Below are 14,495 nucleotides of genomic sequence, written 5' to 3'. Positions count from 1 at the left end.
AGGAATATTTATTGAACTTGGGTGGCCACGAACACGAATGTGGACAGGTTGCAGAATTTGAAAGAGGGAAATGTCCTTTCACAAGCAATTTAAGCACCGTGATCATAAAGCTATGTATATTTTAATACCTTCACTATCTTCTATGGCCACTTCATAGCAAGTCTGCTATTTTCAAAATATATAGTTGAGCCTCCCTGTAAATTGAGTGAGTTCAGAATTTATCACTAGAATTCACCAGCCAGAAAGTGAGTTGTTTACCCATAATCCGGTGAGAAACAGCAAACTTTCTTTAAAATGGATTCTGTTTAAAATTTATGAGTCACATCAAAACCTTGTTTTCTAAATACAAAAATGTCAGCATTTTCTTCCAGCCTTTACAGTGCTGGTGGTAATCATCAGAAATGTTATCTGCTCAGAACGAGTTCTACTCCAATTCTGACAGCAGAATTTAAAGTAGAAAAAAAGAAGAGAAAAAGACACGTCTACCTAAAGCATCTTTATATGACTAAGGGATGAAAGGGGTTCTTTTATCGTTTTTAAAATTTGAAATTTATCAAAATTTTCCTTCCCAACGATTTTCTTAACAAATATCCTTTGAGGCAGATGCATCCCTCGGTACCACAGCAGTCCTCCTCCCGTGGCTGCCGCCACGAGCGCAGGCTCCGCTCAGCTGTACGGCACGGCTCTACACACCACACACCCCCATCTGTCTCCCAAGGGCTCTGGGGGATGCTCACACCACCCTTGTCAAGCACAGCCCTTTGCCCAGCACATATGCGTCACCACTCCCTGTGTCCCCAGCTGGCCAGCCCTCGGGGACATGGGCCAAGCCTCGTCCTCCAGGCCATGCAACCACCCCCTGCTCATGCCGGACCGCGCCGGCATTGTGTGCGTCTTCCCTTCCCCAGCACAGACAGCCCCCACCACAAAACTTCACAGCACACACAGATCCAGCGAGACACGTAACACACATCGGTCACAGGGAGCGTACGTGCTGCTCCCTGCTCCAAGCCCTTTGTTTTTGCCTTGTGCTGACGCTGTTTAACAACTCATTATGCTCCCACTTCTCTCACCTCGAGTGTTTATAAAGCGCCACAAAGCCGCTTGGGCGATTTGCAAAGGCAAAAAAGCATGGTGTCAAAAGGATATATGATGTTTCCTTCAGGGTTTCCTTCAATGACTATTTTTAAAAGGCTATAAAGTAAATTTTTCATCAGCACTTTCTTTTAAATGACGACTTTGTTTCTTTCTGAAACGTTATTTTTATCAGCTTTCAGGTTAAATGCTACCAGCAGCTTATGACAAAAACTTCCCTCTATTTGATTAAAGCAGCTCTGCAAAGGTACAAAGTCTACTTTCTCGACGCTTTCTTAAAGGACATTAGCAGTGAGTCTATTTATTTACTAACATCTGGTCCATTGGATTTGATAAATTCTTCTATTTCTAGTTCAATTGATACAAAAAAGTGTGACATTTTGGCTGGGGAGGACAGGGGAGGAATGGATCAAGCAACTGCATCCAAAATAGTTTAGTTTTGGTTCCATTTAATAAAACATTTTATTGTAAAAGCACCGTGTAAAAATAAATAAATAAACAATTTCAATAAATTTTCTGTGATTTTTTTTTTCTTTTTCATTTTCACAATGCGTATGTGAAAAAATAGCCAGCTGGAACTATAGTGTGCCTGGGACTCAATAAATGAGCCATGCTCAGTTGCTACTGAATATACTTCTAACCCCTAGGATGAACTGTAAACACTGCAAGGATTAGGCACTTCAAGTGAACTATAGAAAGAAAAATAATTAAAAATCTATTATAGCAACTAGGGCTGGTGAGTTCTACACTCTCCTTTTCAGCCAATACTATTAAGTGCAACTTTGACTGTAACAGAGTTTGTTTTTATTTTTTCTAAAGTAAATATATGCTGAAGTTTTCTGGCTTCTAGAGTTCATTAAAACACAGTTCACCACACATTGGAAGTATTTTTTTTGTCTTAGAACCAGATGATTTTTAAGCCAAACTACAGTAAGTGGTTTGTTTAGCAACCACATCCATCTTCAGTAATGGGAGAAATCCAGAGTTTATATACAAAACCTGGTTAAAAGCACACTAGATAAATAAAATAAAAGTACAGTAAAAGGTGGGTTTCCTTTTTTCCTGTTATTAAGCCTGCTGCACACAAAATATGTAACTGCTTAATCCAGATGGTTACGGTCATGCTTGTTCACCCAAATTGTCTGACTTGTCTCTTTTTGGGAATTTAAACCAGGTGTTATACAGTGAGAAAAACTACACTCTGGTTAATACCACCCTCTATTAATACCACCAAAACCACTATGCACCACCTAAGCATCACATTTTACTAAAACACACAGGTTTTACACCATTCTAATCACATCCCATTCAAATAGGCAGGCTAACGAGAAAATGAAAAATAATTTACAATACTTTTGAGTTTGATCTGTGACTCCTTTTTATGTGACTAATGCTCAGGGGTGAAGGTAGTTCCTAAGCACTGATTCTTACCACAACCATTAACACAATTCATAGATTCACATTCTGATGGCTTTCATCCTTCAAAACATTCATACATTTTAATTTTGTGTACTCATTCTCAATTTGTAAAGCTGCAAGTCTGTGGCCACATTCTGCAACATTTCAAGAGCTGGAAGTTTTAGCTGTTTAAATAAAAATTATAATTTTATCACTTGATTACTTACAGCTTTTCAGTATTCCTACTCATGTTGTAAAGCGTGGTTAAAGAGAGATGCAGTTGTGAATTATTAATTGTAAATTCTGCATGGAATGCCCTACTCCCCAAATCATGCTAAAATAAATAATATTTTCCGGTTAAAAAGGTGAATTGTTCCTAATTAGAGCTAAGTAATGTTATGGTGTCCTCTGGATCCATCCTAATTAAAATAGCATTCCAAAGGTCAAAAGCTAACTTATATTAATAAATCATAAAGGTTCATAATTGCAGCTGGTGCATTATTTTAATTACTAATAAAAAATACGCTTTGAAAGCTATTTCTCATTATCATTGTGTGAAATGTTACAATTGACGGTATGTGGAAAAGATTCTATTTACATATTCTTTTGTTCTGTTACGACGCTCAGGTTTCAGCTCCAAAGGCAAATCAACTTGCGCTAATAATCTTCAACTAACTCACAACACGTATCTGATGACCACTTAAGGCAAAGGTAGCAGTTTTCTAATTAAAATAATTATTTCCAAGCACTGTGTTAGCACTGTAATAGCCAAACATTTGACTCTTCTACATCATCTCTCTGCACATTACAGTTTGAAGCTAGGAGGAAATTTTCCAAGATTTTTTTGGAAAGGACAAAAAACCCAAACAACTGTGAATATTTATGAGTTTGAAGTGTAGAAACAGGTGTCTCCCTACAGTCACATGTATGACCTGCTTGAATGTACTACCCCACATACTTATCTCCATCGAGAATTTTCTTTTTCTGTACGACTTGATTATTCACAACAATAGAAAGCAGCCATGCAAGTACTGGAATATTCATGTTTTCATGCAATTTGACTGGCAGTTCTGTAATTGTGGTAAGCTGCTTTGACCAAGGTTTCTATAGCAACAGCCTTACTGTCAATTCTTACCTGTTTTCTGGTCATCCATTGTACTGAGCTTAGTCTCGTCAGCTACTGTTAAAAGGTAAATGTATAACGGTTAGCCCAGTTAGTGCCCATGCCCCACATGCATCCAACATTCCTTCCGTTTTCCATATTGTTTTTCAAGTTAGGGGACCTTAGCAATGTCATACTTCATGCAAATAAACTGCAACAGTAAGCAAACATTCTGGGTAGAAATGGCAGCAAACTAGTAACCTTCATGCAATGTCAGTCATGTTCACATCACAGGCAGGTACAATATGTTATTTACACGTTAGCACATCACGACCAGTCAAGACGAGTCAATGCCACCAACCTTACTGTCCCCTGAGGAAACTGGTGAATCAGGGATTGTAGTTAAGATATTCACAATTATTGTCAAGAAGCGAATCATATCATATTTCATTATTCTGAGTAGGGAATTTGGTGTGTTTAAACAATCAAAACTCACTGTTTAAGGTTACTAGATTCTGCACTTCAGAATCTAAGTTCAATGGCAGAAGAATAGATGGGCTTGTTAGGAATTACTTATTCTCAGTTGTTTTACCAGTTAACATGATTGTAGTAGATTGCCTGTCTTAGCCGATGCTCCTTCATAGGGCTTCTGACACAAATATTATAACTTAGGTCTCAACCAGATATCAGACTAGCCCCGTTTTCTAATTCTGAATGAACTCTTCAAAAAATACTTGCATCTTAATCAAAATCCACCTACAAAATAAGAGACTAGGAAGGATCTTTAAGGCTAATTGCATTATAATCATGAAATGAGAATAATCCTGTCTACCCAGAACCACAGCGTGGAACAGTTTTGTGCAGTTATTCTATGCGGATTGGTAAATGCACTTTTTACCTCCATTTTAATATGTACCTTTTATGTTTATGTATAACTATATATCCAGAGGGTTATGATATTTAAATGTACGGACATTTACAAGAGGTACAAACAATACACAGGGCACTTGGCCATTCACATTAAGAACGCTTTACTTCCCACCAGCAGACATTACGTGCAGTACTGCACATGAACGATGTGTTTGGAATTACAAAATCTATATACTTACAACATGAAATCAGGTTCAAATAAAATAATTGAAAAAATATCACTCACTACCTAGATCCATGCTTTTGGATTTTCGTGTTTTAACAAACTCCAACTGACTGGCATCTGAAAATTGCTTTGTACGCTTTTCTGACATGCTCTGGCGTCCAAAACCCTCTCGCTGGAAGGCAAGCACTGGATCAACATCTGGACTAAGAGTGCTGTAGGAAGGGAAAAAAATCATGCGAACATTTATCAAGATCACGCAACCTTTCACTCTGCAGAGAAAAGCATTTATTTAGCACATGACTTCTAAAAGCATTAAAGTACACATTTTTAAATAAACCACTGCAAGAAGTCAGTTACACACGACGGATTGGTTTTACTGCAGTGAGCAACTCCAGTTAAAAAGTATCAAGAATTTCACTTATGAGTTTTAATGAAAGAAGTATATATTTGGTGTACTACACATATACTATAGGAATGTAGAATCCCAACATAGGAAAATTTAAGGAAGAATAAACAGTTCTGTTTTCTTAATGAGAAATAAATATACTCTTTTAATGCAAATTATCAGATTTTTCGTCATCACAGAATGTTTTTTATAAAGCATAAATAGAATCTGTCCTGTCTGAAGCCCACAGACCTTTAAAAAACTTTTAATTTAAAGACTTTACATTAAAATTTCTTTACACATATGAAATCGTTTGCAAATTTTTCACAGCACCTCCTGGTTTTAACCTGTCTATGTCAGACAAACCTATTTTTACTCATTGCTTCCCTACAGAGCAAGGATTTGCCACAATGGCCACCGCTAAATGGGAACCAGGGACTTGGTTTCTGTCTCTTCTGTGGGTTCCTCGTGTGGCCTTGGCTGCGAGTCAGGTCTTCAGCGAGCAGCATTTCACCATGCTCCTGCAGAAGCACGCTGAAGATAAGATTTATTCACGTTGGTCAAATGTTGGTAGAATCATGACTGCAGGAATGCAGGCAAAATTTGGTGTGTAAGCCAAATCCTAGGCTTGCAATGTGTCACAATGGCCACAATACATGATAGAAAAAATTAAAAGAACAAAAAAACCAAAAAAAACTTGCAAGATCGATTACTCCTAATAAACAGTATGAAAGGAAATTCACACAAAGCTATTCCTACTCCTGGAGAAGGGGAGAGTATTAAAAAGAGCCTGAAGGCAGGCACAAAGGATTTAGATTTCTACTTCAGCTGGCAAAAAATAAGTGAAAAGCATAAAATAGTGAAAAAATGAGTATTTTGCACCATTGTTATCTATCCAATAGGAAAAAGATCCCTCAAAATCCCCCCTTTGATTGTTGTTGTACTTAAAGACAAAAAACCTAAGTATTTTGTCACTGAGATCTCTAAATAGACTAAATGCCATTCAAAATATTGTATACATACATGCTACTGTTCAATAACATGTTTCAAAGGAATAATTTTCTAAGGGGTAGGTATAATATACATCTATTACTTAGTGAGAAACAGGCATGTCACGAATTGCTGCAGAAACAAACTTATACTGTTAAATTACACAATGTGAACATGTTTGTATATGCCATGTACTATAATTTATAGAAGCATCTTTGATCAAGAAACACCCGAATATTAGGCACAATAGTGAAGGGAGGTAAGGAAATCGAGTACGATAAAGGATGAAAATCACTATCTGCACTACCAGGCAGCCTAGATGAAATTCAGTCTAGGAGTGGCAGATTTACAAATAAGGAGAGATGTGCAAGTGACAAGGATATAGTCCTTAAGTGAGAGCACAATCAGAGCTTCTATGAATAAAGTCAATGTCAAGTGCCTTTTGGCTTCAATGTTTCTGGCTCAGGCTCATAATGTTTTACATTTAATTACTGCAACTATTTCAGAGATGTCTGCACAATTCAGCAACGTTTTGAGGCATATGCTTAAAAGCTCTGATGAATCAGAGCCCGAACTCAAAAATAACTATTTAGTCCTCACATTCACTCCCACAAAATAGGGAAAAAATTAGCTCCACATGATAGAAAGATAAAACAGACAAGGTCAATATACACTTCTAGCATTTACAGCAGCCCAACATGTAGCTGAATAAGAACCACCTAAGTCTGAAAACGTCCTCTGAGTGACTCAACTGAACTTACAGGGTTTCAACACCTTTCATAATCAGATCATAAATGAGTTTCCCAAGGCCACACAGGAGTTTCTGGCTCGCTGCTAGCCAGCCCTGTCTCTGAAGGCCAGAAAAATGTGGTTTTACTAAGTGAGAATTTTCTCTAGCAACATCTGTTAACACAGCTCACGTTAGTTAAAGAAGACCGGCTTCATCTTGCCGAACAAAATGTATCCTGTGACACTTTCTTCAAAAAGGGTGAATTTCTAAAACTATTTGTTTTGGCCGTATGCTCCTTTTTTCATCTGAGCTTGCTTTGATTCACATATATAAATTTTCTAATAAAGCTGAGTATCATTTTCATGTAAATACAGTGTGCACATATATATTAAACTTGAAGTCCTAAGAACAGACTAAAACTCCAAGTTAAATAAAACCCGATAAAGGGCACCACAGGTCCCGGAGAGAGCAGTGGGGTCTGGACACGGCGTCAGCAACTGGGAATTCTGGAGATCGGATCCCAGCGTTTCCACTGACACCACCTTTAGGGGCTTTGTCTCTGCTTCCCTTATCTGTCCTTATCACACCTACCTTCCACACACACTTATTAGGAGGATTATTACTCCATGTTTGCATAGTATCCTGCATACTAAAGGCACTACTTAGCACCAAAAATTACTTGTTCTCTGACATCACGACATCTCGTACCTTTTTACAGTACAAATATCGGAGCCCTTTGTAGAGTCCTCAACTTTCATGTCCTGGTTTACTTCTATTATTAATGTCACATGAGTGTGTTTTAGTAATTAAGGAAGGCGCTGATCACAGGAGTTTGAATACACGCACATTGCCTAAAAGTATTCAAAAGCCCCCATGAAGATCCGTAACTGCAAAAGCCAATGAGCACAGAGGAGGAACTAATGCCCCTAAAAATGCCTCATTTTAATATTTTTCAACTACATTAATAAAAGACAGAAGGTGAATTTAGTGCAAGTCATTAAGCAATGCCAAATGCAATTTACTATAGTCTAGCATACTTAACAAATAAGATTTCTGGAATGACAGCTGATCCTTAAAAGAATGTAACCGTCTTCTGACCCTCAATGTTATTAAAATTCCACTTATTAATCCTGTCTTATTGCCCCTTTGTTTTCATAACATTTTCATCAAGGATTAGGGAGATATTGTGAGGCTGGAAAAGCTTACATTTTCTTCTGTGATTCAGAACAGCTGCCATTCTTGTTTGGATAACCCTTCATCCATATTCTTAGTTTTACCCTTTGTGCCTTCCAGCCAAATCATACAATGCACCTTCGTTTTACAAGTCTTCCTTCATCCATTAGCAGCAGGAAATTAATGCAACAATCTAATTCTACTGCTATTTACTTTTTTTACAAATAGAATACATTATCTAAGAAGGCGCTGCACTGATCTACTCTTTTAAGTGCAATTGTATCTGAAGACCTTTACAATTTCACATAAAGACACACGTGTAAAGGTTTTGAGCATGATCAATTCCACAATATCTAATCCCTATTTTCTTTACTGTTACTTTCATTTTCAAAGAAGTATATGAATAGCAAGATACACTGCAGAACTAAATGTAAAAGCATCTGCAGGCTTCAATGGGCTCTTACTTTATACCGTAGGTTTTTGCTCATATTCGGCTAAAAAATTCCCTCAGCAATAAGCTATTATGTGCAGCCTTGAGCACTATTCTATTTAAACGTCTCAGATTCTCAGCTCTAAAAGCTTTTACAAAAGACAGATGGACTTTTTAAGGGCCCAAATTACAGGTATGACTTGTCCAAGAGAAGAGCTGCAACATTAAAAAAAATGCAAATGAGGATGAAAAAAAATTATCTTTTTATACAATCATTAAAACAGTGCTTAAAATACAGAACTCAATTCCTGGACAAAAGGTGAAATAAACTAATACAAAGCAAAGAAGAAGCCGACAGGTGCCTATCAGCTGGCAGGTGCTACTGCTGTTTTATTAAGATATTGCTGACACATTCATAACAGACTCAAGAGACAAGAAAAATAAGAAAATTCATATACTTCACACTATTTGTGGTAATTATCTAGCTTCAAGAAGTGGCAGTGTAGTGGGGTGGGCTTTTATTTTGCTATTACTATAGATAATTACAGGACTTGCAAATTAAATCTTAGATCTGTATTAATTGTACTAACTAAGCAATAAACAGTATTTCTTTGCCAGGAACCTAAGCAAGTCAATAATGGAGCTCAATGCATTTATGATTAAGATTTGTATATTAAAATATATAAAAGTAAATAGAGAGTCAACCTAAGATCCACAGAAATTATTTTTACTACAGATTAAACATATAAAGTTACTTTCCACAGTTTTAAATGTAGAACTATTACTTTCCGTATTTTTAAATGTGGAACTATTACAGTACATTGCCTTTGCATGATAGTTACAAATTATTTAATCATAGAATTGTTTTGTTTGGAAGAGACCTTTAAGATCATCAAGTCCAACCGTTAGCCTAACACTGACAAGTTACCACTAAACCGTGTCCTTCCGCATGTCTTTTAATACCTCCAGGGATGGTGACTCCACCACTTCCCTGGGCAGCCTGTTCCAATGCTTAATAACCCCTTCAGTGAAGAAATTTTTCCTAATATCTATCCTAAACCTGCCCTGGTGCAACTTGAGGCCATTTCCTCTCATTCTATCACCTGTTACTTGGGAGAAGAGACCGACCCCCACCTCGCTACAACCTCCTTTCAGGTAGCCGTAGGGAATGATAAGGTCTCCCCTCAGCCTCCTTTTCTCCAGCCTAAACAACCCCAGTTCCCTCAAACGCTCCTCATAAGACTTGTGCTCCAGACCCCTCACCAGCTTCATTGCCCTTCTCTGGACATGCTCCAGCACCTCAATGTCTTTCTTATAGTGAGCGGCCCAAAACTGGACACAGTATTCGAGGTGGGGCCTCACCAGTGCTGAGTACAGGGGGACGATCAATTCCCTGCTCCTGGGTATTTCTTCATGCATGATAAAGAATCTTAAAAAGTCGTTGTTGCACAAGTATTAACACTAGGGCAGAACAAAGAACTGCCTTGACCTCTAAAGCAGATTTTAAAATCACTGCATAGAAAAATAAAGAAGATATAGAGAAGTATGGAAATGATCCTAGATATATACTGGAATATAAAAATAAAATCTTTGGTTTATAGACTTAGAAATATTTACAGTGAAGTTTATAAATTAGAATTTCCAATTGGAATTATTCTTGCATCTTTCATAAAATCAAGTGTTTAAATTTTGCGAAGTTTTTTTTACAAAAGCTAACTCAGTTGGCAACTAAATTAACATTAAATCATCAAATTAACACAGCTATATACTGATTTGGTCTTAGTAAAAACTAGTAACATTTCCACAAATGTACTTTGACAGAGCACAAAACTGCAACCAGAAGTAAAAAGTCTAATAAATTATCCGTACAGACGTCCTTCCTGAAACAGGGACAATTAGCAGTTTGAAAATAGTGAAATCTAAATGTGATTTTTTTTTTAAAAAAAGATTAAGATTAGCAGTAGCCAAAAATTAAACTAAAGAAAAAGACGTAACTGCAGTCATGTCTTTTTTTCTTCCACTAAATCACGCTCTTACCAGTCTGTTGACTCATTAATTGCAGCTTTAGCCCATCCACCAGCATCAACAGTGCCAAACCCAACATCATCGTGGGAACTGGATGACGACTGGTCAGAGAGATGAGGAGGGAGTACCGACAGCCGATCATCTTCAATAATGACAGTGTCATCTTGGGGCATGTTCACTGTTGGAGACAGCTGATATTTACCTGAACGATAAAAGGGATAAAAAAACCCAAAACTAAATAATGGCAGAGAGCGCCTTGAATAATATATAATCACGGCTGATAAAATGTCATGTCAAACTGCAGTGCTACTGATAAGAGTGACACGAAATAGATAATAAAACTATGTCTCACTTCATACAAATCTTCCTATGCAGAGGTCTGGAAAGTAATATACACCAGTTGTATCTGTGGCCTACTACAAGAAGATCACAGAATCACAGATGGGTTGAGGTTGGAAGGACCTCTCATCCGGTTCAAGCCCTCCCTCTCAAGCAGGGACACCTACAACCAGTTGCCCAGGACCCTGACCAAATGGCTTGTGAACATTTCTACTCCACCGCCTCCCTGGGCAACCTGTGCCAGTGCTCGGTCACCCTCCCAGTGAAAAAGTGTTTCTGATGCTCAGAGGGAACCTTCTGTTTTTCAATCTGTACCCAAGACAATCTGTACCCATTGTCTTGGGTCTGTCACTGGGCACCACCGACAAAAGCCTGTCCCAGAAGACCGTATCTTCTCTTGCATCAAATCGTTTGCTAGAAACAAAGAGAGTTCAAAGGGGACTAACAGAGCTCATCACTTCTCCTGATCAGTCTTGCCCTCCTGAAATTTGAAACTTGTTTGACTGCTACTGGGAACTTGGAACCCTTTAATAGTACCTCCACAAAGGTAAGGATTGTGAAAGGTGATGAGAACTCACGGACAAAACCAAACAATTCCAAATTTTCATTCTCTCCTTTAAAAAATAATCTGCAGGCACAAGTGCAAAATTTGGAAAAAAAAAAAAGGACCTGATTCTATTACCACCAAATTCAAATAAACTTTAAAACTGTTGTTAAAATGCTTAAACTAGAGCCACCACATACATGACAGAGACATATTAAAGACTCAACATTATTCTTTGTTCAGTAGCAGACTTCATTGAGTTCATTTGTGAGAGTAGCAGTTAAAAGATGGTATTTAGAGAATTCTTACAAACTAGTAAAACACTGTTTCCAAGTAAAAACCAGTTTTAATGTGCATAAAAATATTATGAACTCACTACCACCACTACTTTTATAGGGATAAATATATACACATGATTATATTTTCCGGTAATCATTTCAACACATAAGATTGTATAACAATTTTCAAACTGTTCTATATAAAGCAGAAGCAACATTTAAAACTATAGAAAACTTTATGCCACCTAGCAGACTAAAAAGCTAGAAAGAATATCAGAAGGAATATTTCCATTGCAATTCTTTGTAGCATAACAATGGTTTAAACTGAATAACTCTGTTTTTCAGGATACATGCATGACATACAGAGTTGGGAGGACGGAGATTATATAATATTATTTGGACAACAGTAGAAATATAGAATTATCACCATTTAAAATATTAACCTGGAAGAAACAGAGGTTTTTTCAGTATCGAGAAACACTAAGCTAAAACTTGCTCTAAGGAAAAGAAAGATTTGCAAATCTGGATGAAAATTATCTAGTTATGTGAGGCAATGGCTAATTATTAAGTGCGATTCTTTTCTACTAGCTGCACATAATTTTTTATGTGATAGAATATCTTTAAAAATACTTTTCCTACTGTATGTTGATGCTCAACTGAAAAAGATCTGCCATTTAAAATGTTTGGTCCTAACTCTTACTACATGAAACATTATTTCTAATGAATGATCACAACATTACATGAATTTTATTCCTGGAAAGGTATTATCTTACTAAAACCATTAGTAAAATTGTCACATCTTGTGAGAAGAAAAGCACTAGCTTAATCAACTGTTAATCTGACAACAAACTGTAAATTATTCTAAAATTAGAATGCACCACAGTAATAATATATTGCAAAACTTGTATTTCCATAACATAAACTGCTTCTATGGACACATCAAACATTTACACACTTTATTTTTCCTACAGATATGGAAAAAAATGTGTAGAATTAGGGGAAAAGAATTTTTTCCTCTTTTCTGGAAAGGTTTCAGTTACCATCACTACCTTTACATGCAAATATCAAAAAACAAACAAACAAACAAAACCTTATGTGTAAAGAGCTAGCTAAAATCACCGCTGCACTAGATAATCCTTTTTGTATAGCTTTCCAAAGGGGGGAAAACTGGCTTCTAGAGAGATCACTGAAGAAGACTGAAGAAGTGGCTGGAGGAAAAAGGTACTGCACAGTGAACATCTCATCACTGTCACACTGAAATGAATGTGTTCAGTTTGCCTAACAGCTGATTCTTTGCCCAGCAATAGCTTCTTTGATGGACAGGCTAATGTTTAGCCTGGTAATGTACTTCTTTCCAAACATAATGCCTACAAGACTGTTAACTCTGCAGTTAATAACGTCTCCAAAGAATTGATTGTGAAAAGGTATAACCTTATGGCATTCGGCAGATTGAACTTCCCATTTGAGAGGCTACAGTAATTCAGTAACATTTTTAACTTTTCACTACCCTTCTTTATGTCTGACAAGGGTGAAGACTGACGTTTTAATAGTTGCTTTGGAATTAAGGAGAAAACCCATCTGACGTGCCTACGCTTTTCACTGCAGATGAAGCTAAAAACAGGTGAAAGGCTTCACCTCCAGCAGATGGTTAGACAGACCTCAGCAACGGACTCAGTACATCCTTTCTAGAGAGCTCAGCTGAAGTGGACAGAAAATACCCTTGGAGAAAGCAACTCCGCAAGTGTTGTGAGAAACATTACAAGGAAACATCAAAGGAACTTCAAACCTAGTAATCGTCAGTATATTTGACTGATCTACAAATCTAAGACGTTGCTCGAGCTGTCTACAAACCTCTCCAAGAAAATAATTTTCCCTCGGGCTAGAAAAGGGCTATAAAATTTAGACTCAGAATACACTTCAAGTTCAGTTTTGCATATATTAATTCAACTTCAGCAAGGTAATCTGTAATAATATGTAGGATTTGGGACCGTGTAATAAGGAAGGAAAAACATTCCCCCTTTCAAGTGCATCTCATCCCAGGACAATGAGGCTCAAATTTCTTGAACAAGTTACCAATCTAAACAAGCGTAGCCCAAGGACCATACCAAACTATGGATTAAGAAGGGTTCCCGTCTGTCTCTGCAGAAAAAGAAGTCTCAGAGCTCCACTACCAAATGGGTGGTCTCCAGGTCTATGATGACTTTCAGTTTAGAAGGAAAAATACGCTAAACAGCAACACTTCAAACCTGTAATAGTATAGACCTACAATAGACCAGAAAATAGTTTGGACCTGAATTAAACCACCAACATAACGCGCTCCAAAAAACCCTTGAGCATACACAGTACATAAAATGAACAACAGGCTTACTCATGAGGAACCCAGCTACTCCAGGGCCTTTTAAATCTTGAAAATCCCTGAAGCTTGGTTAATCTGTTTTCTGCAATAACTTGGCTCCCATCCTACACTGCATTGTCACGGTATTGCATCTGGCTTGGTTCTTGTGCTTTTGCTATTGCTTTCTCTTTAAAGAAAGGTCTAAGAAAACTGTTGAACACTTACATGTTCAAAACCAAGTATTATTTTATGAGTAACTCTCATGAGCATTTTGATTTCGTGGGATTCAGACCAATGCTACACTTCAAGCCTCTTCCACAAGTAGAGGGCCTTTCCTGCTCTGACACGGCAAGTGATTCCTAACCTGGCTGATCAAGAAATCAGCAACAGCTACTCTGTGATGAATAATGGAGCATTAACCAAAGTAATAAATACAGTAATAAATAAGAGAAAATATTAAAAAAGAAAATAGTGTCGATGGTGATAATAATAGTGATGAGACTTCCTACAGGAAGGATACAGAGACTTGTGCGATGACAAATTAGAATTTCTCCAGACATTTATTTATTTATTTA

General features: G+C 37.2%; 1 protein-coding gene across 14 annotated transcripts in view; it reads right to left on the bottom strand.

Annotated features, from left to right (window-relative positions):
- Positions 1 to 14,495, bottom strand: part of PARD3 (par-3 family cell polarity regulator) — a 461,531-nt gene that overhangs the window by 150,882 nt on the left and 296,154 nt on the right. For 9 of the 14 annotated variants that reach the window (XM_063324476.1, XM_063324481.1, XM_063324478.1 and 6 more), the window contains 3 exons: positions 10,437 to 10,626; positions 4,752 to 4,903; positions 3,629 to 3,673 (listed from right to left, as the gene is read on the bottom strand). In XM_063324476.1, coding sequence (XP_063180546.1) covers positions 3,629 to 3,673; positions 4,752 to 4,903; positions 10,437 to 10,626 — 387 coding nt within the window. The remainder of the gene's footprint in view (positions 1 to 3,628; positions 3,674 to 4,751; positions 4,904 to 10,436; positions 10,627 to 14,495) is intronic. The other 5 variants (XM_063324477.1, XM_063324484.1, XM_063324479.1 and 2 more) reach the window with 3 other exon arrangements.

Source organism: Chroicocephalus ridibundus, chromosome 2 (assembly GCF_963924245.1).
Source record: "Chroicocephalus ridibundus chromosome 2, bChrRid1.1, whole genome shotgun sequence".
NCBI lineage: Eukaryota > Metazoa > Chordata > Aves > Charadriiformes > Laridae > Chroicocephalus > Chroicocephalus ridibundus.
This window is presented reverse-complemented; position numbering and strand designations above follow the sequence as displayed.